We start from the raw sequence: 24,831 nt of genomic DNA, 5'->3' as shown, positions 1-24,831 counted from the left end.
CCAGGTGTCGTCGCCACCGGCAACCGTAGGCCGGGGCCCACTGAAGGTCAGTGTGCGGGAACACCCTACCCCTCCCCCCGCCCCTCGTGGCGCCGACTTGTGGGTGCAAGGTCATAGAGGCGTCTCCGATGTGAGGTCACGACCTGCGGGGCGTGCTGGCCCCTTGGCACGGCTCCCGGCATTCCTCCCACCAAAGCGACGGCCGGGATGCACCAGAATGACCGTGGCTCTTTGGGACCTCTTTTTTTTTAAATCTAAAAGAAAGAAAGACTTGCATTTATATAGCGCCTTTCACGATCACCGGGCGTCTCAAAAGCGCTTTACAGCCAATGAAGTACTTTTGCAGTGTAGTCACTGTTGTAAGGTGGGAAACGCGGCAGTCAGTGTGCGCACAGCAAGCTCCCACAGACAGCAGTGTGACAATGACCAGATAGTCTGTTTTTGTTATGTTGATTGAGGGATAAATATTGGCCCCAGGACACCAGGGGATAACTGCTCTTCTTTCGAAATAGTGCCACGGGATCTTTTACGCCCGCCTGAGAGAGCAGACAGGGCCTCGGTTTAACGTCTCATCCAAAAGACAACACCTCCGACAGTGCGGCACTCCCTCAGCAACACACTGGGAATCTACGCAAACCGGTCAAAAAAAATAATACATTGTACAAATGCAAGTCTTTCGAAAACTGTAGAAGAAAATGATTTCATCCATCGGGTACTGTTATAAATTTTCCTTCATAAGCTGAAGCACTAAGTACTGGTGTCAAGGTTAATGGGAATAAATTTCCCAAGTGGCTGCTTCTGGAGGTTTGCCTGGTTGCGTTAAGTCTGTAGAAGTGAAAAGAGTCTGAACAGAAGGTAATGGGTAACCACAGCAGTCAATATATGCTCGAAGGAAAGAATAACACAGTCTGGATAGATGGAAGTAACCCCCAGCGCCTGAGTTAATAATGTGATCATTCGATCCAGAAAGTTATTTGTGGGTGTCAGTGAACCCACGCCATCACGACCTCTGAGCCAATGTTGCTGAACCGTTAAACAAAGCATCTCAGCCCCGGTCTCTCGAAATTTTCAGGACTTGAGATCGACAGATTTTTGTTCAGCGAGGATTGGGAACTAAGGTGGGTGAATGGCGCTGAGATACAGATCAGCCATGATCTAATTGAGTCGCCTCCTCCTATTCCTAATGTTTAATGTTAGATGTTTAATGTTACGGCTAAAGGAATCAAGGGGTATGGAGAGAAAGCAGGAATGGGGTACTGAAGTTGCATGATCAGCCATGATCTTATTGAATGGTGGCGCAGGCTCGAGGGGCCGTATGGCCTGCTCCTGCGCCTATTTTCTATGTTTCTCAGCGGCATCTCAAAGCATCTTTCATGAGGTCCATGATCGGCCGTGATCTTATTGAATGGTGGCGCAGGCTCGAGGGGCCGTATGGCCGACTCCTGCTCCTATTTCTGATGTTCTTATGCGAAACAGTATTGTCGCGTAGGCAAACGCTGCAGCCGTTTTATGCACAGCTAGTTCTTCAGAGTGCCAGGGGATCTTTTAGTTGTATAAAGCAGCTCCGGCGTTGCAACGATTTGAGAAGTTAATGTCAGCTGAAAAAAAAATGAAATGCTCCCAATTACTCGTATCAGAAATGGAGGAACCGAATGGCCCACTAATGCACAGTCTGGTGGGGGGTGGGGTGGGGGGGGGGTTACCTTGCCTTCTGGCTGAAGACATGCCTGTATTGAACGCCCGTATGAAGCTGCATCATTAATATCCAGTATTAGTGGATTGATTGCAGCCAAGCACCAGCTGGCCACTTGTGTGACCCCTGAGCTGATGGAAGATTGTGGTTAGGAAGACAGGATTTCACAGTGTGATGTGTGCGAATTAACCTCTTCCCTGAATAACCAGAACTGCAGCAACAACAACACTTCGCCTTTATCATGGTCAAAAACATAGAAAATAGGTGCAGGAGCAGGCCATTCGGCCCTTCGAGCCTGCACCGCCATTCAATCAGATCATGGCTGAACATTCACCTCAGTACCCCTTTCCCGCTTTCTCTCCACGGCGCTTCACAAGAGCATTATCAGACAAAATTTGACATTTGAGCACCGTCGGGTGATATTAGGACAGGCTTGGGTCAAAGAGGTAGGAGTGTCTTAAAGGAGGAAAGAGAGGCGGAGAGGTTTAGGGAGGGGATTCCAGAGCTTAAGGGTCCGGGGCAGCTGAAGGCACGGCCACCGATGGTGGAGCGATGGAAATGGGGGTGTGCAAGAGGCCAGAATTGGAGGGGCGCAGGTATCTCGGAGGTTTAGGATTCTGGTTCCTGTGACCTCTTTCACGGATTGGTGCCCAGCCAATGGGCTCCACCAGAGGTGCCTGCTGTAAGTGATGTGACATATAGTGTGACGGCTGTGGTTAGTCGTCCTGTCGCTGCAATGCTGTGCACAGTTTAGGTTCGCAGGTCTTGTTCGATCAGCGGCGGGGGTCTCCTCACGGTGTGAGCCCCCACCCCCCCCGCGGGAGCAGTGGCCCGGGCGGGGGTCCTGCAGCGGCTTGGGCAGGAGCCGGAGGACGCTGTGTGGAACTCAGTCCCGGGTTATCCGAGCCGAGGTCCCCGAACATCTTGTTGCACTCCTCACGCTGGGCTCCCCGGACAGAATCCCGGAGAGAGGTCTCGTCGGGTGCATCTCGGGTGATTCCTGCAGTCTGGACACCAGTAACAACCCAAGGGGGGAAAATGTGCAGGGCTGCGGGGAAAGGGTGGTGGTGAGTGGGACTCACTGAGGTGCTCTTGCAGAGAGCCGGCACGGGCTCGCGGGCCGAATGGCCTCCTTCTGTGCTGTAACCATTCTCCGATTCTGGGTTATAGATCATCATCATCATAGGCAGCCCCTCGGAATCGAGGAAGACTTGCTTCCACTCCCAAAGTGAGTTCTTTTGATGGCTGAACAGTCCGATACGAGAGCCACAGACCCTGTTACAGGCGGGACAGACACTCGTCGGGGAAGAGGTGGGTGGGGCTGGTTTGCCGCGCGCTCCTTCCGCTGCCTGCGCTTGACCTCTTCACGCTCTTTGCGTTGAGACTCGAAGAGCTCGGCGCCCTCCCGGATGCACTTCCTCCACCTCGGGCGGCCTTGGGCCAGGGTCTCCCAGGTGTCAGTGGTGATGTCGCACTTTACCAGGGAGGCTTTGAGGGTGCCCTTGTCGCGTTTCCGCTGCCCGCCTTTGGGTTATAGACTTGATGGGGTGAATGGCCGACTCCTGTTCTGGAACATTCTATGATGCTGCAGCGACAGCTGGGGCCGATTGTGCGGGCCGCACTAATGAAGCCTCAGTGTGTCCCCGCTTGAGCTTGAGCTATTGGTCTGTCCAATCACTTCTCTTTAAAAGCTGATCTGTGTGTTATTACAGTAATCAATTTACTGATTACCCCGGCGTTGAATGTCGCGGTGATGCAATGCTATTGCAAATTAAGTCTGAAGACAGTACAATTTACTACAATTAGGGGCAGACAGCTGTGAATCGGTTCAGCGCGCGCACGTTGCCTGTGGGTCTGCTGCTCCTGTCGTGAGCAGCAGGTTTCTGCGTCACCCTCGCTCCCCCGACGACTGAGGCGATCGCCGAACAGGTGCCCACCACACGGTGGGGTAGACACTGCTTTACAAAGTATTTACAGCACACAAACAGGCCATTCGGCCCAACAGGTCTGTGCCGGTCTTTCTGCTCCACACGAGCCTTGTCCCACCCTCCTTCATCTCACCCCATCAACATATCCTTCTATTCCCATCTCCCTCGTGTGTTTATCCAGCCTTCCCTTAAATGCACTATTCACCTCAACCACTCCCTGTGGCAGTGAGTTCCACATTCTCACCACTCTCTGGGGAAAGAGGTTTCTCCTGAATTCCTGATTGGATTTATTAGTGACGATGTTATATTTATGGCCCCTAGTTTTGGTCTCGCCCACAAGTGGAAATATCTTCTCTACGTCCAACCTATCAAAACCCTTTCATAACCTTAAAGATCTCTATCAGGTCGCCCCTCAGTCTTTTTTTCTAGAGAAAAGAGCCCCCACCTGTTGAAGTCCTACAGGAAGTAGACCCGTTTCCTTCCCTAAACCTCTCTACCTCTCCCTCCTCCTTAAAACACCTACATGTCCTTGACCAAGCTTTTGGCTACCTGTCCTCATAACTCCTTATGTGGCTCGGTGTAAATCGTTGGTCTGATTACGTTTCTGTGAAGCGCCTTGGGACATTTCACCACCTTAAAGGCGCTATATAAATATAATTTGTCATTGTATTGAGAAGAGAGTCACACAACTAATCCCCAGTGTCTGAGTTATGAGGAGAGACTGGAGAAAGTTGGGCTATTCACCCTGGAGAAGGATGGGTTGTTCTAGAGATGTACAAGAGCGTTAATGATTTGGGAACGGTAAGTCCAGAATATTGCTTTAAATTAAATTACGAGCATAGGATAAGGGGACTCGGGCTGAAATGGGTAAAAGATACATTTTAGGACTGGGATTAGGAAATTCTTCTTCATACAAAAAGTGGTCAACCCATGGAATGGTGGCAAAAACCTAAGAGCCAATTGGATGCTGCATTGGTGGACTTTAGGGTCTTCATTGATAGGCCAAATGGACTCCCTCATCAGCCATTATCTTGTGATCTCTTGTGCTATTGTGGGCTGCCCCTATGTTTATGAATGAAGGCATGATTTACCTGAGGAACTAGGAAGTTGTCCTGATAAGCCTTCCGCAGAATTTTCGTGGGACTACCTATTGCTTTAGACAGTGTGTCTGTGTGTGGGGGGGGGGGGGGGGGGCAAGATGCTTCTGTGTGTGTGTTTGTGTATGTGTGTGTGTGTGTGTGTGTGAAGGACTATCCCAATTAGTCCCACTCCCCTGCTTTTTCCCCATAGCCCTGCACTTTGTTCCCTTTTCAAGTATTTATCCAATTCGCTTCTGAAAGTTACCGTGTAACCTGCTTCCACCGCAGCGCATTCCAGATCACAACAACTCGCTGAGATTTTATTTTTAAATCCCTGATTGCATATGTCTATGCTGGTCCAATTATCTTACACCCTCTAACAAAGCAGTCTACTTGATTGGTACCCCATCCACCACCTTAAACACTCACTCCCTCCACCACTGCAGCAACTCGCCACAGCTTCTTCAACACCACCTCTCAAACCCGCCACCTCTACCACCTCGGCCAAGGGCAGCAGGCACATTCGAACACCACCACCTCCAAGCCACACACCATCCTAACTTGGAAATATATCAGCTGTTCGCCCACATCCCAGGAACGGAAAAAAACAAGGACATGCTTATTTGTACTGCAAAAATGGCCACCACGCTTCACCCTTTGTCTCTGATTGGTCCCCTCTGAGGATAAGCCACCCCCTGAAGTTTCACAGGGATGTGTAACTGGAACCGCTCATCCCAAGGTCTCACTGACTTTGCAAATTGTAACTCGCTCCACTTTGCCTTCCTGAAGTGACAGAGGACAGAGCTCCCCAGAACACATCATGGGCCTTACCCCAGTCCAAGTACATCCCTCCCCCCACCCCCCTCCCCCCTCCCCCCAACCATAGATGGAGCATTGTGTGCGGATTGTTAACAGGTTTCTTGGGTATGCAGTGAATAGTGTCAGTGTGAATAGTGTCAATGTGAATAGTGTCAGTGTCGTGACCTGTACATCATCCACTCCAAAGATGTCCCTTGTAGGAGGTTGGAAGAATGTTATCTGTCTTCCCTGAGTTCCCTCTCTCCCCTCCGATCCTCCTCCACCCCCCACCCCACCCTTCTCCATCTCTCTCTCTCCCCCAGCCTCTCTCTCTCCCCCAGTCTCTCTCTCTCTCTCTTGGCCCCCCCGCTGTTCTCTGCTCGCCACCACTGGGGGAAGGCAAGAGAATCGGGGGGTGGGGGGGGGAAGAGAAAGAGAATAGGGGGTGGGGAGGGGAGGGGGAGAGAGTCAGGGCCTCAGGTCCTGCTTCTCGGCATCACGTGGAGGGAATGATTCGGGGCTGGGACGGGGGGGGGTGCGGGGCAGAGCTTGACAGGGGGCGGGGTTGACAGTACAAATAGTTACACTAAAAAAAAACACGCCATCTGCAGACTCCCCTGTGTGCAAACCCCCGGGAAACTGACCAGTGTGATATTTAACCTCCTCGCCGTGTTGCTCTCCTTATTTGGGCATTACCATATAGCAGCACGCGGTCGCGCCTGCAGTTACACACGTCTACCAGTAGATGGAGTGAGCTCCAGAACGGGCCGGAAGCCCATACCTCCGCCCACAGCGCCCTACCCCCAGTGCGCCCAGTACTGTCTCTTTGTGCCCAGTTCCAGGAGAGAGCCACCAGTTCCGGCTGAAACCCCTGTGCAAACCTGAGATAGGGCCTGAGACTGTAATGTCATCTGGCATGTGAAGTGCTGGTGCAAATCTAATCAGACAAGAGCGTCGGCATTCACTTCACAAGCCATGGGTGCCATTACTCTGAAGATACAGAAATAACTTTCTTGGAATCGCTGATAAGGTGTACTGACTCTGAAAACTTGCGTGAGAATCTCTTTGCACTCCGCCTGCTCCAACAAAGAGAATGGCCCATCTTAAATCAAACCCCGATATTGCAGAGTGGGTTCCTCTGATTCCCCCCTCCTCTCTCCGTGTGTCGTGGGACATGGTGCGGTTTCTCCAAAGGCGACATTTGGGACAATTTAAGAGTCGATGAGAAGCAAGCTCTCGCGGGTTGACAGAGAGGCAGCCGGATAGTGGTGTCCTCCAGGACCTTCTCTTTCAAAAAAAACCCTCGGTGGGTCGGCCTGTGAAAGCGAGGAGGTTAAAGACAAGAGTTAACAACTAGGCTCAGGAAGCTGATGCTTCTGGGAATCGGTCCAACTCGATTCTCTCCAAAAGAGAAAAAAAAACTGTTTAATAATTGATAAAAACATGAAGTGGACCCAAAAAAAGAAAGAGGCCTCCTTTGACAAATAGCCTGCTAACCATTGTGTGTGTCAGTGAGGAGTGATTACACTGATTGTTGCTGCACTGCTTCAATAGGACCATTGATTGCTGAGTTTTCATGTGTTTCGAGGTAATGGCCTCAATGGCTTCTAGAGGCTGGAACAAAAGCAAGGTTGGTCAGGCCGGATGAAGAGGTGTTTTTTTTTGTGTGAAGCAAGCCTGACTGTAATATGTTCTGACAACCGCCTTCAGATAATATAAGCAGTTGCGAGATACTTCTGTAGGAATAATGGATTTAGGTATTGTGTCTTGGGTTTTTTATTTGCACAACCTAAATTGGTCCTTAAATTGTCCGACATGATCCGACTCGATTAGCGGGATCCCACGGCAGCACAGTCAGTGAGCGCCACGCTGGTCCAAGCCTTTAACCCTTGGCTTTACTTCATTGGCCCAGTGGGGTCGTGAATTCGCTGGGCGTTCCTCAGGGCTCCGGCCCATCGTCCCAGCGGGAGATCCAGCCGACTGGCTCGGGACAAGGCCGGGGCCCGGAGACCCACGTTTGGAGATCCGGCTTGGCCTCACAAGGGGCAGAGCCTCTGCCTGCCCATCAGGTGATGGTGGGGGGGGTGGCAGTGGTACCGGAGGGGGGGGGGGGGATGGGCGGAGGGGGGGGTGGGGTCAGAGGGGAGGGGGCCATGGGCGGAGTCCCCTTGCAGTGGCTGAACCGCTATATCGAAAGCGTTTCACCTTCCGCTGGGTTTCGGCTCTCGGGAAAACAGGGTTGGCAACTGTGGCCGGATTCCTGAAGGTTTCATCACATGGCCCTCCCACCCCCACGGTTCCGCCATTGGTCACCCAACATGTCCATCCTCACGATGCCCCGCCTTCCCAAATAGAAAGCAAAAGACCCACCCTTACCCGATTGGATGATTTTTGGCTTGTCACTCAAACAGCCTTTTGTCCCGTCTCCAATATTTTTTGCAACCAATGAGCAGAAGTGTTTAAAAGAAAATGGAATATTAGCACATTTTTTTTTAGTGCCTCAATGATTTTTCCGTGGGATGCTTGTAGCAGTGTGCACGAGATTCACCTTCAATTCCTGGTGACTCCAGGCCAACCCTGGAGGGGTGACGACCCTAATTTGGGAATCACCTTCCGCGGGCCATCCAGCACTGCCTTTGGCGGTTTGTTTTATGTCCCGCACCTTCTTACACGGTCAGTCTCCTGACTCCTCGTCCAACTGCTACTCAACTATATACCGCAGCGGCTGGTAAGCCGTTCTCTGTTACATTTGAACACTTGCAATGTTCGATTGACAAACTTCCATCCTTCATCCTTCACACTTGCAGCCCAAGGCACCAACCTCCTGCTCTTTAGTCCCTTCGCTTATCAAGAGGAAAGCGTTATTTCTGGCAGTCTGACTCACCAATGGTCCTTCGCTACTTCGGGAAGCATTCTTCACTTCCACAGTAAATTGAGGATGCCCGTTGTGATTTATCAAGCGGGCAAAAGTTGTGCTGCGCTTGCTCCCGGCACAAACTGGGAGTGGGTGTCGGGAAAGTGCACACTCCCAACCCATCCTCTGCCATCCATCATGGACAGGTAGAGTTTACAGTTCACGATTCCCAGTGTCCACCAGGAATGGATTCAGCAGATATTTCATTCCGGGAACCCAACCACTACCAAATAAGCATATATTTATTTATTCATTCACAGGACATGGGTGTCGCTGACATGGCCGGCATTTATTGCCCATCCCTAATTGCCCCTTGAGAAGGTGGTGGTGAGCCGCCTTCTTGAACCGCTGCAGTCCGTGTGGTGAAGGTGCTCCCACAGTGCTGTTAGGGAGGGAGTTCCAGGATTTTGACCCAGTGACGAGGGAGGATGGTGTGTGACCTGGAGGGGAACGTGGAGGTGGTGGTGTTCCCATGCGCCTGATGCCCTTGTCCTTCTAGGTGGTAGAGGTCGTGGGTTTGGGAGGTGCTGCCGAAGAAGCCTTGGCGAGTTGCTGCAGTGCATCTTGTAGATGGCATACACTGCAGCCACGGTGCGCCGGTGGTGGAGGGAGTGAGTGTTGAAGGTGGTGGATGGGGTGCCGATCAAACGGCCTGCTTTGTCCTGGATGGTGCTGAGTTTCTTGAGTGTTGTTGGAGCTGTACTCATCCAGGCAAGTGGAGAGTATTCCATCACACTCCTGACTTGCGCCTTGTAGAAAGGTGGAAAGGCTTTGGGGAGTCAGGAGGTGAGCCAGTCTTCGCAGAATACCCAGCCTCTGAACCTCCTATACTGGCCACGGTATTTATATAAAGGTTCTTTATCTGATTGAACCTTTGTTTATCAGGGGATCAGCAATTCGGTCAGGGGTTGAACCTCTGATGCCTGCACTAAAATAATTGTAGAGAAGTTAACCCTAAAGTGTTGGGTTGGTTACAGCCTTTCCTTCAGCTCCCACTGTTACCCATTGCGTGTAGCGAAATGCTCCTCTGTCACCCCAGTCTTCCCCCAGGGTTACAGGGAACATTGTTGGCAGCCAAGCCCTAGTATGGGAGGCGAGCGGGTGGGGAATGCGTGGGCAGTGACATCATTCATTGTGGAGAAGCCTCTTGCCCCATTTAGTTCAGTAGCAACTTCCACTGGGGTCGTTATGCTGCTTGATCCAGTGTGACGCTGTCTATAAAAAGAAATGCTCACGTTTCTAATATAATAACACTCCAGGGACTTGAGCACACAAAAATCTCGGCTGACACTCCAGTACAGTGCTGAGGGAGCGCCGCACTGTCGGAGATGCTGTCTTTTGGATGAGACGTTAAACCGAGGCCCCGTCTGCGCTCTCAAGTGGAAATAAAAGATCAGTATTTCGAAGAAGCGCAGAAGATCCCCGGTGCCCTGGACAATATTTATCCCTCAATCAACATATCAAGAAAACAGATTATCTGGCCATTATCACATTGCTGTGTGTGGGAGCTTGCTGTGTGCAAATTGGCTGCCGCGTTTCCCACAATACAACAGTGACTACACTCCAAAAGTGCTTCATTGGCTGTAAAGCGCTTTGAGACATCCGGTGGTCGTGAAAGGCGCTATATAAATCTAAGTCTTTCTTTCTTTCATATCTTGTTATCATCGGAACATCTCCGAGTTCTTCATACAGTGGGTCAAAGTGTGCCGTGCCGTGACTCCAGGTACGTAGGCTAAATACAGCCGTCATTTTGGACCAGTAATGTACCAAATAGAGTGAATTACTGGTTAACCTTTCTCTTTGGTTGCGTTGTTCGAAGGGAAAGCACTGGCGGGTTTTCCAGCAGAAACTCCTCTATTTTTTTTTTTCTCTTCAAATTGTGTCGATAGATCACTAATACGCACCAGAGCAGATGGTGCCTCAGTTTGATGTCTCATTTTAAAAGATGGCTCCTCCCAGATTGCAGAACTCCATCCGTGCTGCGTCAGCCTGGATTCTGTGCTCGGGTTTGGTTAAGGGTGTAATGTACGCACCGGTGAGCATGCTCAGAGGCTTGTAGAGCTGGTGCACTGTGAGTGGCTCGGCCAGTCACGTGATGTTCACAAGACTCAATAAAACTCCAGTTAATTGAGTTCAGGTTCTCCACGATGAGACTGGTGGATAAACTGGTGGGATTGTTAAACCTTCGCTCATAAACCAGCCAGTTCTTTACAGCAAATGTGTAGCCGTGAATTCTTAAGCGAAGAACCCACGCAGCAAATACACTACAGTGATCTGATAGAAGTCTTTAAAATAGTGAAAGGGGGTTTGATAGGGTAGACGTAGAGAAGATTTTTCCGCTTGTGGAGGAGTTCAAAACTAGGGGTCATGAATAGAAGATAGTCACTGATAAATCCAAGAAGGAATTCAGGCAAAACTTCCTTTACCCAGAGAACGGTGAGGTTGTGGAGCTCGCTGCCACAGGGAGTGGTTGAGGCGAAAAGCGTAGAAGCATTCAAGGAGGAGCCGGATAAACACATGAGGGAGAAAGGAATGGAGGGCTATGGTGACCAGGCTGAGGTGAGGGAGGGCGAGAGCGAGAGGAGGCTGGTGTGGAGCATAAACACCGGCACGGACCCGTCGAGCCGAATGGCCTGTTTCTGCGCCGTATGTTACTGTGTGGTTCCGTGAGGCTCACGTTTGCAGTCGGCTCTCATGCTGAACATGTGGCAGTCGATTGATCCGTGCGGGGCGGGGTGACAGAAAACAGCACATGATCGGGTAGTTCTTTACAGCAAATGTGTAGCCGTGAATTCTTCAGCAAAGAACCCATGAAGCAGATCCCCGACTGAGGGGCTCAATTCAACGCAACTTTCTGACGTTGAGGATGGCCAATTGAGCGAAGCTGGCAAACAGCGAGATGTCCAAGTACCTTTCTTTATTGGGAGGCTTCCACTTCCTCCCGAGCAGGTCACCTGGAGAATGTCCTCGCCCTGCTTTGTAGCCTGCTCGCTTTCAATGGCAGTTGGATGCGGCTCAAATTGGGGAATTTTCCGCAATCCGCTGTAAGCTTGGATGGCGACCTAGTATTTGGGAAGCCGAGTGTAGCTGATTGGGCCTATCCCCCCCCCGCCCTTAGACTTTGAAGTCCTGTTCACCCATCGGTGCTCGATGACCGACATTAACCAACGCCTCAATTTTTAAAATTTCGCATTCTTGTTTTCAAATCCCTCCATGGCCTCGCCCCTCCCTATCTCTGTAATCTCCTCCAGTCCCACAACCCTCCGAGATCTCTCCGCTCCTCCAATTCTGGCCTCTTGCTCAAACCTGATTTCCATCGCTCCACCATTGGTGGCTGTGCCTTCAGCTGCCTGGGCCCTAAGCTCTGGAATTCCCTCCCTAAACCTCACCGCCTCGCTACCTCTCCTCCTTTAAAAATCCTCTTTAAAATCTGCCTCTTCGACCAAGCTTTTGGTCACCTTGGCTTCTTATGTGGCCCGGTATCAAATTTTGTCTGATGTGCACTCCTGCGAAGCACCTTAGGATGTTCCACTATGTTAAAGGCGCTATAGAAATGCAAATTGTCGTCGTTGTGGGAGCTGTGACCACTCTTGGTTGAAAAATCTCGCTGCAAAATGACCTCTTTCAATAAATGTCCCCAAAATACTTCCTGCAGTCTCTTACTTTCAGTTATTTACATTCTCTTCCTGTGACTCAGTGACAAAGTGCCAGTTCAGATTAGAGTTAAGCACTATAGCCTGGGGGCAAAAGCCTGTTCTGAAGCCGCTCTAAGTTATGTCGAGTGTGTTGGGCGACATCATGCCTTTGTGACACGGAGAGCAACATTGGGCCTATGCATTCTCCTTCCTGTCAGTGTCAGCTGTGGCTCAGTGGGCAGCACCCTCGCCTCTGAGTCAGAAGGTCGTGGGTTCGAGTCCCACTCCAGAGACGAGCACATAAATCCAGGCTGACACTCCAGTGCAGTGCTGAGGGAGCGCTGCATTGTTGGAGGTGCTGTCTTTCAGATGAGACGTTAAACCGAGGCCCCGTCTGCCCTCCCAGGTGCACGTAAAACATCCCACGGCACTATTTTGAGGAAGAGCAGGGGAGTTATCCCCGGTGTCCTGGGGCCAGTATTTATCTCTCAATCAACATAACAAAAAAACATAATCTGGTCATTATCACATTGCTGTTTGTGGGAGCTTGCTGTGCGCAAATTGGCTGCCGCGTTTCTCCTGTAAATCCAGAAGCTGTTTCTTCTCCACAATGCAGCACTCGCTCAGTATTGGCTCCACTATCGGCGGCCATGCCTTTTACCTGTTTAGGCCCTAAACTCTGGAATTCCGTCCTGAAACCACTCCAACTCTTCAGATGTTCCTTAAAACATACTTCTTTGACCAAGCTTTTGGTCACCTGCCCTAATTTCTCCTTATGTGGCTTGGTGTCAAATTTTATGTTTCAGTACTCCTGTGAAGCGCCTTGGGACGTTTTACTACGTTAAAGGTGCTATATAAATACAAGTTGTTGTTGTTGTTGTATACCCGGTGTATCCACACTGGTCATGTACAACACACCCCCTCAGACCTGTTTTAGACACTTGTGTTCAGGGGAGCGTGAGCTGGTGTGCCTTTATAACTATTTCATTCAGCAAATAAGATGTTTTTTTTATCTGACTCAACCTCAGAACTACAAGAGAACAAACACTCGATGCTGGAATCCTGGCTTGGAGCACAGCAACATCAGCAGAGCAAGGCACGGGACAGATGCTCCATGAAATCTACTGCGCCTCTTCAGCATTCCCATCCCTGCCTAATAACCCACTAAATAAACAGCAACACAACAAGCAAGCACTCTGTTGTGTCCCTGGGTGGAATTGGAAGAACGTTTTATCAACAGTAGCCAGCGAGAGCCCAAACTGTCTCGCTGGCTGCCAGGGTAAAGCCATGGCTGTTTTTTTATGCCCAGACACCGGCTCATTGCTGAAGTAGCCTCCAGGGTCCAGCGCCTCGAATCCGGCAACCTCGGGGCTGAGACCGTGCCGGTTCTCGGATTGTTCCGGATTTCGGACAAGAAAATCAATAAAATCAGCCGGCCTATCTTAGGCTTATTTGAATGCCTAAGAGAAACCAGAAACACGCAAAGTAGAATAAAAGTCCACAGGTACCACACGTGCGAAATCCAGAATCCTCGGGACCGAATCCGCGCCGGGTTTTGCCGGACTTCGGACCTCGCCGCGGACCGAATCCGTGCCGGATTTTATATCTTGCCGGATTTCGGACCTCGCCGCCCGCAGATCCTCCGCTCCTCGCCAAAATGTCCGTTTTTCATAATTCCGGATTTGGGACGCTGCACCTGTATTATGGTACGGTGAATATAAGGATAAAATAATATGCATTTCTCTACGGTCACCTCTTCCCTTCGCCAAGGCTCGGACCGATCGCACGGCATTTAAAACATAGCGACGAAGCCGATGACTAGACCGTCCTGCCGGTGTTTTGGACAATAATTCCGGGTTTTATTTTTTACTGAATGTCAAATGGGATTTTCTCAAATGTCCGGTTTTCAGACAATTGCGATTTTCGGACAGCCAGATTTGAGACATTGTACCTGTGTGTGTGCGTGCGTGTGTGTGTATATATATTATATATTATATATAGGAGGCTCCCGAGGTATGGGAAATGGTCCACGGTGTCCAGGGCCGCGCCGTGGATCTTGGTGACATAGAAACATAGAAAATAGGTGCAGGAGCAGGCCATTCAGCCCTTCTAGCCTGCACCGCCATTCAATGAGTTCATGGCTGAACATGAAACTTCAGTACCCACTTCCTGCTTTCACGCCATACCCCTTGATCCCCCGGGTAGTAAGGACTTCATCTAACTCCCTTTTGAATATATTTAGTGAATTGGCCTCAACTACTTTCTGTGGTAGAGAATTCCACAGGTTCACCACTCTCTGGGTGAAGAAGTTTCTCCTCATCTCGCTCCTAAATGGCTTACCCCTTATCCTTAGACTGTGACCCCTGGTTCTGGACTTCCCCAACATTGGGAACATTCTTCCTGCATCCAACCTGTCCAAACCCGTCAGAATTTTAAACGTTTCTATGAGGTCCCCTCTCACTCTTCTGAACTCCAGTGAATACAAGCCCAGTTGATCAAGTCTTTCTTGATAGGTCAGTCCCACCATCCCGGGAATCTGGGGGGCAGTGCTGTGCGGTGAGGACAGGTTGGTGGAGGACCTTTGTCTTACGGATGTTTAGCGTAAGGCCCATGCTTTCATACGCCTCAGTAAATATGTCGACTATGTCCTGGAGCTCAGCCTCTGTGTGTGCACAGACGCAGGCATCGTCCGCGTACTGTCGTTCGACGACGGAGGTTGGGATGGTCTTGGACCTGGCCTGGAGATGGCGAAGGTTGAACAGCTTCCCACTGGTTCTGTAGTTTAGTTCCACTCCAGCGGGGAGCTTGTCAACTGTGAGGTGGAGCTTGGCAACGAGGAAGATTGAGAAGAGGGTCGGGGCGATGACGCAGCCCTGCTTGACCCCAGTCTGGACAAGAGCAGGCTTTGACAACGAGATCCAACACCGCCTCCAGTGCACCAGTGCAGCCTTCGGTCGCCTGACGAAAAGAGTGTTTGAAGACCAGGCCCTCAAAACTGTCACCAAGTTCATGGTCTACAGGGCTGTAGTAATACCCGCCTCCTACATGGCTCAGAGACGTGGACCATGTACAGTAGACACCTCAAGTCGCTGGAGAAATACCACCAACGATGTCTCCGCAAGATCCTACAAATGGGGTACTGAAGTTGCATGTTCATTCATGAACTCATTGAATGGCGGTGCAGGCTCGAAGGGCCGAATGGCCTACTCCTGCACCTATTTTCTATGTTTCTATGTAAATCCCCTGGGCGGACAGACACACCAACATTAGCATCCTCGTCCAGGCTAACATCCCCAGCATTGAAGCACTGACCACACTCGCTCAGCTTCGCTGGGCAGGCCACATTGTTCGCATGCCAGACACGAGACTCTCAAAGCAAGCGCTCTACTCGGAACTCCTACACGGCAAGCGAGCCCCAGGTGGGCAGAGGAAACATTACAAGGACCCCCTCAAAGTCTCCTTGATAAAATGCAACATTCCCACTGACTCCTGGGAGTCCTTGGCCATAGACCGCCCTAATTGGAGGAAGTGCATCCGGGAGGGCGCTGAGCTCCTCGAGTCTCGTCGCCGAGAACATGCAGAAATCAAGCGCAGGCAGCGGAAGGAGCGTGCGGCAAACCAGTTCCACCCACCCTTTCCCTCAACCACTGTCTGTCCCACCTGTGACAGGGACTGTGGTTCTCGTATTGGACTGTTCAGCCACCTAAGGACTCATGCTAAGAGTGGAAGTGAGTCTACTATGATGATGATGATGATGATATATATCGCGCCCTGCCCGTGTGTCTTTGAGAGGAGATGCTCTATAAAGGAGTGAGCTGTGCATCAGGTTTCCCACGATTGATGAAGTGGTGATCACCTCTGGATCTCCATATTACAGAACAAGGATGGAGAGGCACTGGTGGTGGCACAAAAATGATTCACAAGGATGATCTCAGGACTGAGAGGCTAGAACCATAAGGAAAGGCTGAACATGCTGGGGTGCCTTGCTATCGAAACGAGAAGGCCGAGAGGTGACCTGGATGAAGCCTTTAACATACCGAAGGGGTTTGATAGGGTCGACATGGAGAAAATGTTTCCATTTGTGGGGGAGTCCTAAACTAGCAGCCATAAATAAGAGAGTCACCAATAAACCCAGTAGGGAATTCAGGAAAAACGTCTTCACCCAGAGAGTGGTGAGAATGTGGAACTCGCTGCCACAGGGAGGGGTTGAGGCGAATAGTATCGATGCATTTAAGGGGAAGCTGGATAAACACATGAGGGAGAAGGGAATAGAGGGATATGCTGATGGGGTGAGATGAAGTAAAAGAAAATCTTGCATTTATATAGCGCCTTTCATGACCACCGGATGTCCCAAAGCGCTTTACAGCCACTGAAGTACTTTTTGAAGTGTAGTCACTGTTGTAATGTGGGAAACGCGGCAGCCAATTTGCACACAGCATGCTCCCACAAACAGCAATGTGATAATGACCCAGATAATCTGTTTTTTTAGTGATGTTGATTGAAGGATAAATATTGGCCAGGACACCGGGGATAACTCCTCTGCTCATCTTCGAAACAGTGCCTGCAGCTCAAGTCCCTGCAGTGGGACTTAAACCCACGGGACCTTCTGACTCAGAGGCGAGGGTGCTACCCATCATCAGAGGCAGTCCCTCGAACGAGGATGACTTGCTTCCACACCAAAAGGGATGAGTTCGCAGATGTTTCAATGAGGGACCTAACATTCCAGGTCCTGAACTACATGTTGAAGGGTGGAAGATGCCTGTGCGTGGATTTTTTTAACGTGGGGTGACCGTTGCACACCAGCCACCACACGGGCTTGACAGAGCTAGGTCTTGGTCCAGTGGCAAAGGTTAACCAAGACGACTGGAGACCAGCTCTGCTGCACGGACCTAGTGGGCGCACATATCGCAGTGCGGGCTGGGCCCGTGCTGCCCCTGGGCCCTCGTCTGCGACCCGTACCCTCATTTGCTGCACCTCTGCCACGATCTCTCGCCACACTTCTGCCACAAATGGTGCTGCCCACTGAACCACTGGCTGACACTCTCTAAAGTAGGACAGGTGTCGGCATGTGTGGAGCATAAATACCACAGACCTGTTGGGCTGAATGGCCTGTTTCTGTGCTGTAACTGCGATGTGGATAATCTAAGTGAGATACCAGGCCATCGGCTGCGGCCCTTGAATTCTTTCACCATCTCCTGATTTTTTTTTGTCGTGGGGCAAGTGCAGCCTACTGTGTGATTCTGGCTGCAGTCACACGCGGGTTTGGCAATCCAGCAACACAACTGCCAGCCAGCGACAGAGGCTATACTGCCACCGTTATGTTCTGCAGGCTTTCCTGTGGTGCCGCACCGCTGCAGTCCGGCCTCCGTAAGTCACACCCCCAGCTTTCGGTGTCGGGTGCTAAAATAATCTCCGTTTACAGCAGGCCGAGCTTGCTGCGCCAAGGTGAATGTGGCGGGAGAGGAGGGGGGTGGGAGGAGAGATTTTATATCCAGGCTGTTTCTCGCCCCCCCCCCCCCACACACACACACACGTGCAGGACTGTTTATTATCAGAGGGTTGGAGCTGAGGAAGGATGTTCTTGCTATTGAGGGAGTGCAGCAAAGGTTCACCAGACTGATTCCCGGGATGGCAGGGCTGACATATGAAGAAAGACTGGATCGACTAGGCTTATATTCACTGGAGTTTAGAAGAATGAGAGGGGATCTCATAGAAACATATAACATTCTGACGGGATTGGACAGATTAGATGCAGGAAGAATGTTCCTGATGTTAGGGAAGTCCAGAACCAGGGGTCACAGTCTAAGGATAAGGGGTAAGCCATTTAGGACCGAGATGAGGAGAAACTTCTTCACCCAGGGAGTGGTGAACCTGTGGAATTCTCTACCACAGAAACTTGTTGAGGCCAGTTCGTTGGATATATTCAAGAGGGAGTTAGATATGGCCCTTACGGCTAAAGGGGTCAAGGGGTATGGAGAGAAAGCAGGAATGGGGTACTGAAGTTGCATGATATTGGGGCAGGCTCGAAGGGCTGAATGGCCTACTCCTGCATCTATTTTCCATGTTTCTATGAGAGGTGAGGGGAGAGTGGGGAATGGGATGCAGTGCTACAGGGTGACGTGTGTGTGCTACAACAGTGAGTCACTGTCCTGCGTCACCAGTAATTCTCGTCTCCCTGCACATTGGTCCCTCAGCCTGTGTGCACAACTTTCCAGGCGCAGGCTTATATTTTTTAGGTATTATTTTTAAATATGTATACATATTTTTAAACTGGCACCAGACTCCATCTAGTGGCCTGTGAGTGCGCAGTGGCATTATACTAAACTGCTTGATGGGAGTTATATTTTCACCAGTGTGCACCCCATTCATGCCACGCGCAGGTCTAGTATTACATGGGACATGTGTGGCCATTGAAAAGCCTGACTCTCAGTGCAGAGGTGAGTTCATTCTCCCCCTCCTTCAGGTCTTCAGGTGGGGGCATAGCTCCCCCAGTGGCTCACTAGGTAACTGCAGCATGTGCGGTACAGCTCATGGCCAATTCCAGCAGACCTATTTTTCACCAAGCTTAAATACTGCGGATGCTGGAAATCTGAAATAAAAACCGACCATGCTGGAAACACTTAGCAGGCCGGGCAGCATCTGCGGAGCGAGGAATAGAGTTAACGATTCATGGTCTGTGACCCTTTGTCAGAAGTGGAACAGGTTAGAGAGGTAACAGGTTTTAAGCAGGGGCGTGGAAAGGGGGGAGGGGAGCAAGGAATAAAAGGGGAGGTCTGTGACAGGGTGGAAGGCAGGAGTGATTGAGAAACAAAAGGGATGGTACAAAGCAAATGGAGATGGAAAAGGGACAAGTGAAGAAACCAAAGCTGGGTCTCGAGGAGGTGTAAATGGGAATGGTAGAATCATCATCAGCTGCCTTCCGAAAGAAATGGGGGCAGAGGTTATGGTCCGAAATTGTTCACCTCAATGTTGTGCCAGAAGGCTGTAAAGTGCGTAATCGAAAGATCAGGTGCTGTTCATAAGAACATAAGAAATAGGAGCAGGAGTAGGCCATACGGCCCCTCGAGTCTGCTCCGCCATTCAATACGATCATGGCTGATCTGATCATGGACTCAGTTCCACTTCCCTGCCCGCTCCCCATAACCCCTTATCCCCTTATTGTTTAAGAAACTCTCTATTTTTGTCTTAAATTTATTCAATGTCCCAGCTTCCATAGCTCTCTGAGGCAGCGAATTCCACAGATTTAAACCCTCTGAGAGAAGAAATTTCTCCTCATCTCTGTTTTAAATGGGCAGCCCCTTATTCTAAGATTATGCCCCCTCGTTCTAGATTCCCCCATCAGTGGAAACATCTTCTCTGCATCCACCTTGTCAAGCCCCCTCATAATCTTATACGTTTTGATAAGATCACCTCTCTTTCTTCTGAATTCCAATGAGTAGAGGCCCAACTTACTCAACCTTTCCTCATAAGTCAACCCCCTCATCTCCGGAATCAACCTAGTGAACCTTCTCTGAACTGCCTCCAAAGCAAGTATATCCTTTTGTAAATATGGAAACCAAAACTGCACGCAGTATTCCAGGTGTGTCCTCACCAATACCCTGTATAGCTGTAGCAAGACTTCCCTGCTTTTATACTCTATCCCCTTTGCAATAAACGCCAAGATACTATTGGCCTTCCTGATCTTCGTTGAGCTTCGTTGGAACAGTGTAAGAGACTGAGGTCAGATTGGGAGTGGAGTGGAAAATTAAAGTGACAGGCCACCGGAAGCTTGGTTGGTGGGGGTGGGGAGCACTGTGTGGTACTGAGCCAGTGCAACCAGAAAGGTCTCTGATTTGATCCCTGGCCCATGTGGAGTTAGCTGCTCTATGGAGTATTGTGTACAGTTTTGGTCTCCTAACCTGAGGAAGGACATTCTTGCTATTGAGGGAGTGCAGCGAAGGTTCACCAGACTGATTCCCGGGATGGCAGGACTGACATATCAAGAAAGACTGGATCAACTGGGCTTGTATTCACTGGAGTTCAGAAGAATGAGAGGGGACCTCATAGAAACGTTTAAAATTCTGACGGGTTTAGATGCAGGAAGAATGTTCCCAATGTTGGGGCAGTCCAGAACCAGGGGTCACAGTCTAAGGATAAGGGGTAAGCCATTTAGGACCGAGATGAGGAAGAACTTCTTCACCCAGAGAGTGGTGAACCTGTGGAATTCTCTACCACAGAAAGTTGTTGAGGCCAATTCACCAAATATATTCAAAAAGGAGTTAGATGTAGTCCTTACTACTAGGGGGATCAAGGGGTATGGCGAGAAAGCAGGAATGGGGGATTGAAGTTGCATGTTCAGCCATGAACTCATTGAATGGCGGTGCAGGCTCGAAGGGCCGAAATGGCCTACTCCTGCACCTATTTTCTATATTTCTATGCCGTGGGCAGTACAAATGGTCACAGCATTTCCAGTCTGGTTGGGGTGGGGAGGTGGAAATTCATCCTGGGGCTTCTGTCTCCAATCATTATCCAGTGACCCCCGACCCCGCCACCTGTGCTGGAAAGTGAAAGCTTAATGCCAATAAAAGGACAGGATTGGGCTTGGGTGTGATGCTTACCTCGGTGGAATAGCGCTGTGGCATTCTGTCCCGGTTGACACTTGATGGGGTGGCTGCTCATCGACCGTACCCCAGCAAAGAGCCAGCGCCCCTAAGGTGAGGTGGGGTGGGAAGGAACCCTAAAGGCTCTCTGTGGCATAACACACAAGAATCGGAGATTCTACACCAGAATCTCGTTATGTTGTAATGGGCCCAATGTTTGACAATGTCGTCTTTGGCCTTGGTCAGACCCCATGTGGAGTACCGCGTTCAGTTCTGAGCATCACACCTCCAGGAAGGATAGATTGATCTTGGAGTGGGTGCAGTGCACCTTCACCAGGATGATACCGGGGCTAAAAGAATTTAATTATGAGGACATATTGCATAGACTAGGCTTGTATTCCCTGGAGTATCTAATTGAGGTGTTTAAAATGAGAAAGGGTTGAATCAGGTAGATAGAGAGAAACTATTTCAGCAACAACTTGCATTTATATAGCGCCTTTAACATAGTGAAACGTCCCAAGGCACTTCACAGGAGTATTATGGAACAAAAAATTTGACACCAAGCCACATAAGAAGAAATTAGGGCTGGTGACCAAAAGCTTGGTCAGAGAGGTAGGTTTTAAGGAGCGTCTTGAAGGAGGAAAGAGGGGTAGAGAGGCGGAGAGGTTTAGGGAGGGAGTTTCAGAGCTTGGGGCCCAGGCAACAGAAGGCACGGCCACCGATGGTGGAGCGATTATCAGGGATGCTCAAGAGGGCAGAATTAGAGGAGCGCAGACATCTCTGGGTGGGGGGTGTTGTGGGGCTGGAGGAGATTACAGAGATAGGGAGGGGGCGAGGGCCATGGAGGGATTTGAAAACAAGGATAAGAATTTTGAAATCGAGGCGTCGCTTAACAGGTTCCCATTCACACAAGCTCTTGGCATCTGCCCCATGGGAGGGCTAGGGATTCCACAGCAGTTCTGTCCGAAGGTGAAAGTTCTTTTTTTTAAAAACATAAATAGCAGAATGATTCCCCTGTTGCTGTCTGCCTCAGCCATCATTCGTCCTGTGATCAGAAAACTAACATTGTGGGTCCCACTTCTGCCCTCGTGTTTAAAGCAATTTTTTTATTTGTTCTTGGGATGTGGCAAATGCCAGCATTTATCACCCATCCCTAATCGCCCTCGAGAAAGTGATGGTGAACCGCTGCAGTCCGTGTGGTGAAGGTGCTCCCACAGTGCTGTTAGGGAGGGAGTTCCAGGATTTTGACCCAGCGACGATGGAGGAACGGCCGATATATTTCCAGGTTAGGATGGTTGTGTGACTGGGAGGGGAACGTGGAGGTGGTGGTGTACCCATGCGCCTGCTGCCCTTGGCCTTCTAGGGGGTAGAGGTCGTGGGTTTGGGAGGTGCTGCTGAATTTGCAGTGCATCCTGTAGATTCTTTTTCAATTTACCACCCAGTCCCTTAAAAATAAGTTGACCAGGTGAAAGCCTGCTCCTTTCCATTTTTCCCTGGTCCAGCAGTGTCCGAGTCGGCCTCACCAACACTCGTGTTAGTCTGCAGGGAGGCAGTATTGGATCAGGGTGCAGTGGACGATCATTTTCTTCGAGGGGAGCGGGAATAGATTTCTGCTTTGTTAAAGCAGATCCCTATGACAAAAGAGAGGAGAATTATATTCTTTAATCTGGAAATATTAATCAAAACATCAGCAGAGCATTTCTTTCGCTCTGACCAATTTATTTTTTGGCTTCTAAAGTTGACTGTCGTGGCCACCAGTATTTGGTCCGTAGCATCTCTTGCGCATCCCCAATTTTAATCCAACGTTGGCGGCCGTGCCTGGGTCCTAAGCTCTGGGGACTCCTTAAACATCTCCCACCTCCCTCCCTCTCCTCCTTAAAACCTACCTCGTTGAACGAAAGAGTTGCATTTCTATAGCAACCTTTCATGACCTCCGAACTTGCCAAAGGGCTTTATAACCAATGAAATGCAGTTGTCACTGTTGTAATGTAAGAAACATTCGAGCAACCTGTACTAATATCTCTGTGGCTCAGTGTCAACTGTTGTCTGATTACCTTGCTGTGAAGCACCGTGGGACATTTTTACGGTGTTGAAGACGCTATATAAATGCAAGTTGTTGTTGTATAGCTGACGACAGTCGGCACGGAAATTAAAATTAGAACTGCGTTGTCGAAAGGCATCAAAAAGGCAGCAGTTTGGCTGTTTTAGTTTCTTTATCTGAGACGAGAAATCTGGTTTTAGTTGAGCAGCCTTGACTTTTTCACCCCATTTCCAATCCTTGTTTATCATCTTGACAGAATAGGTGCAGTCTCTTCACCATTAGAGCTCTCCGTCAAAGGCGTGCGCGAGAGAGACTCAGTCCTCATCTGGACACTGCATAGCTGTCTCTTGCAGCTGGATTAAATTTTTGCCGGTTTGTTGAGAATTCTGCTACGTTCATCATCATCATCATAGGCAGCCCCTCAGAATCGAGGAAGACTTGCTTCCACTCTTAAAATGAGTCCTTAGGTGGCTGAACAGTCCAATACGAGAGCCACAGTCCCTGTCACAGGTGGGACAGACAATCATTGAGGGAAAGGGTGGGTGGGACAGATTTGGTTTCTGCATGCTCTCGGCGATGAGACTCGTGCTCAACACCCTCCCAGATGCACTTCCTCCACTTAGGGCGGTCTTTGGCCAGGGACTCTCAGGTGTCAGTGGGGATGTTGCACTTTATCAGGGAGGCTTTGAGGGTGTCCTTGTAGCGTTTCCGCTGCCCACCTTTGGCTCGTTTGCCGTGAAGGAGTTCCGAGTAGAGCGCTTGCTTTGGGAGTCTCGTGTCTGGCATGCGGACAATGTGGCCTGCCCAGCGGAGCTGATCGAGTGTGGTCAGTGCTTCAATGCCGGGGATGTTAGCCTGGACGAGGATGCTAATGTTGGTGCGTCTGTCCTCCCAGGGGATTTTCAGGATCTTGCGGAGACATTGTTGGTGGTATTTCTCCAGCGACTTGAGGTGTCTACTGTACATGGTTCATGTCTCTGAATCATACAGGAGGGCGGGTATTACTACAGCCCTGTAGACCATGAGCTTGGTGGTAGATTTGAGGGCTTGGTCTTCGAACACTCTTTTTCTCAGGCGGCCGAAGGCTGCACTGGCGCACTGGAGGCGGTGTTGGATCTCGTCGTCAATGTCTGCTCTTGTTGATAAGAGGCTCCCGAGGTATGGCCAGAGTCCTCTGCTACTTTACAGCCCAGTGAAGTCCTGAGGCCTAGAAGTGTTCTTCTCCACTTTGAATCTCCCACTTGATCCCTGCGATCTCGTCATCCTCCCCCCGACCCCTGATCCCACAACCAGTCTTGCTACCAACTCGGGCGTTGTCTTTTTACAGCGGAGTTTTGATACGTCCCTTCCGGGGTTATAACGCGACTGTGAACCCATTCACTTCCACTCCCTGGTGTCGAGGGATTTTTAATGGGTGCACATACATAATAAATAGGAGCAGGAGTCGGCCATTCAATAAGATCATGGCTTTTATGATCCTAGCCTCAACTCCACTTCCCTGCCCGCTCCCCATAACCCCTTATTTCCTTATCGCTCAAAAATCTGTCTATCTCCGCCTTAAATATATTCAATGACCCAGCCTCCACAGCTCTCTGGAGCAGAGAATTCCACATATTCACGACCCTCTGAGAGAAGAAATTCCTCCTCCGTTTTAAGTGGGCGGCCCCTTATTCTGAGACTATCGTGACATCGTCATTCCTGGCCAGAATGGCGCTGATTGGGTAATTCGCCCGTCAATCACACCTGGAGACCCCCACTGATGTAAATGGCTGGGATTGGTTTAATGCACATAATTTGCAGAACATTGAAACATAGGAACAGGAGCGGGCCATTCAGCCCCTCGAACTTGTTCCGCCATTCTGTGAAATGGCTGATCTGTGACCTAACTCCATCTACCTGCCTTTGACCCATATCCCTTACCTATCAATTTCTGATTTAAATTTATAGCATAAGCTGTGGAGGCTGGGTCATTGAATATATTTAAGGTGGCGATAGACAGATAAGAGAGTCGAGGGTTTTGGGGAGCGGGCGGGGAAGTGGAGTTGAGGCCAGGATCAGATCAGCCATGATCTTATTGAGTGGCAGAGCAGGCTCGAGGGGCCATAAATGACCGCTCATGGAAGAGATTTCCTAACCTCCCCGTTCCTTTGTGTGTAGGTGTGTT

The 24,831-nt window shown here is 50.1% G+C and overlaps 1 protein-coding gene across 1 annotated transcript in view; it reads left to right on the top strand.

The window, feature by feature from the left end:
• Positions 1 to 24,831, top strand: part of msi2b (musashi RNA-binding protein 2b) — a 621,264-nt gene that overhangs the window by 348,202 nt on the left and 248,231 nt on the right. Inside the window, exon 10 of the mRNA XM_070856987.1 lies at positions 9,358 to 9,378. Coding sequence (XP_070713088.1) covers positions 9,358 to 9,378 — 21 coding nt within the window. The remainder of the gene's footprint in view (positions 1 to 9,357; positions 9,379 to 24,831) is intronic.

The sequence above is a fragment of the Pristiophorus japonicus genome, chromosome 16, assembly GCF_044704955.1.
Source record: "Pristiophorus japonicus isolate sPriJap1 chromosome 16, sPriJap1.hap1, whole genome shotgun sequence".
Lineage (NCBI taxonomy): Eukaryota > Metazoa > Chordata > Chondrichthyes > Pristiophoridae > Pristiophorus > Pristiophorus japonicus.
The sequence above is the reverse complement of the archived record's forward strand: the minus strand, read 5'-3'. Positions and strand labels throughout refer to the sequence as shown.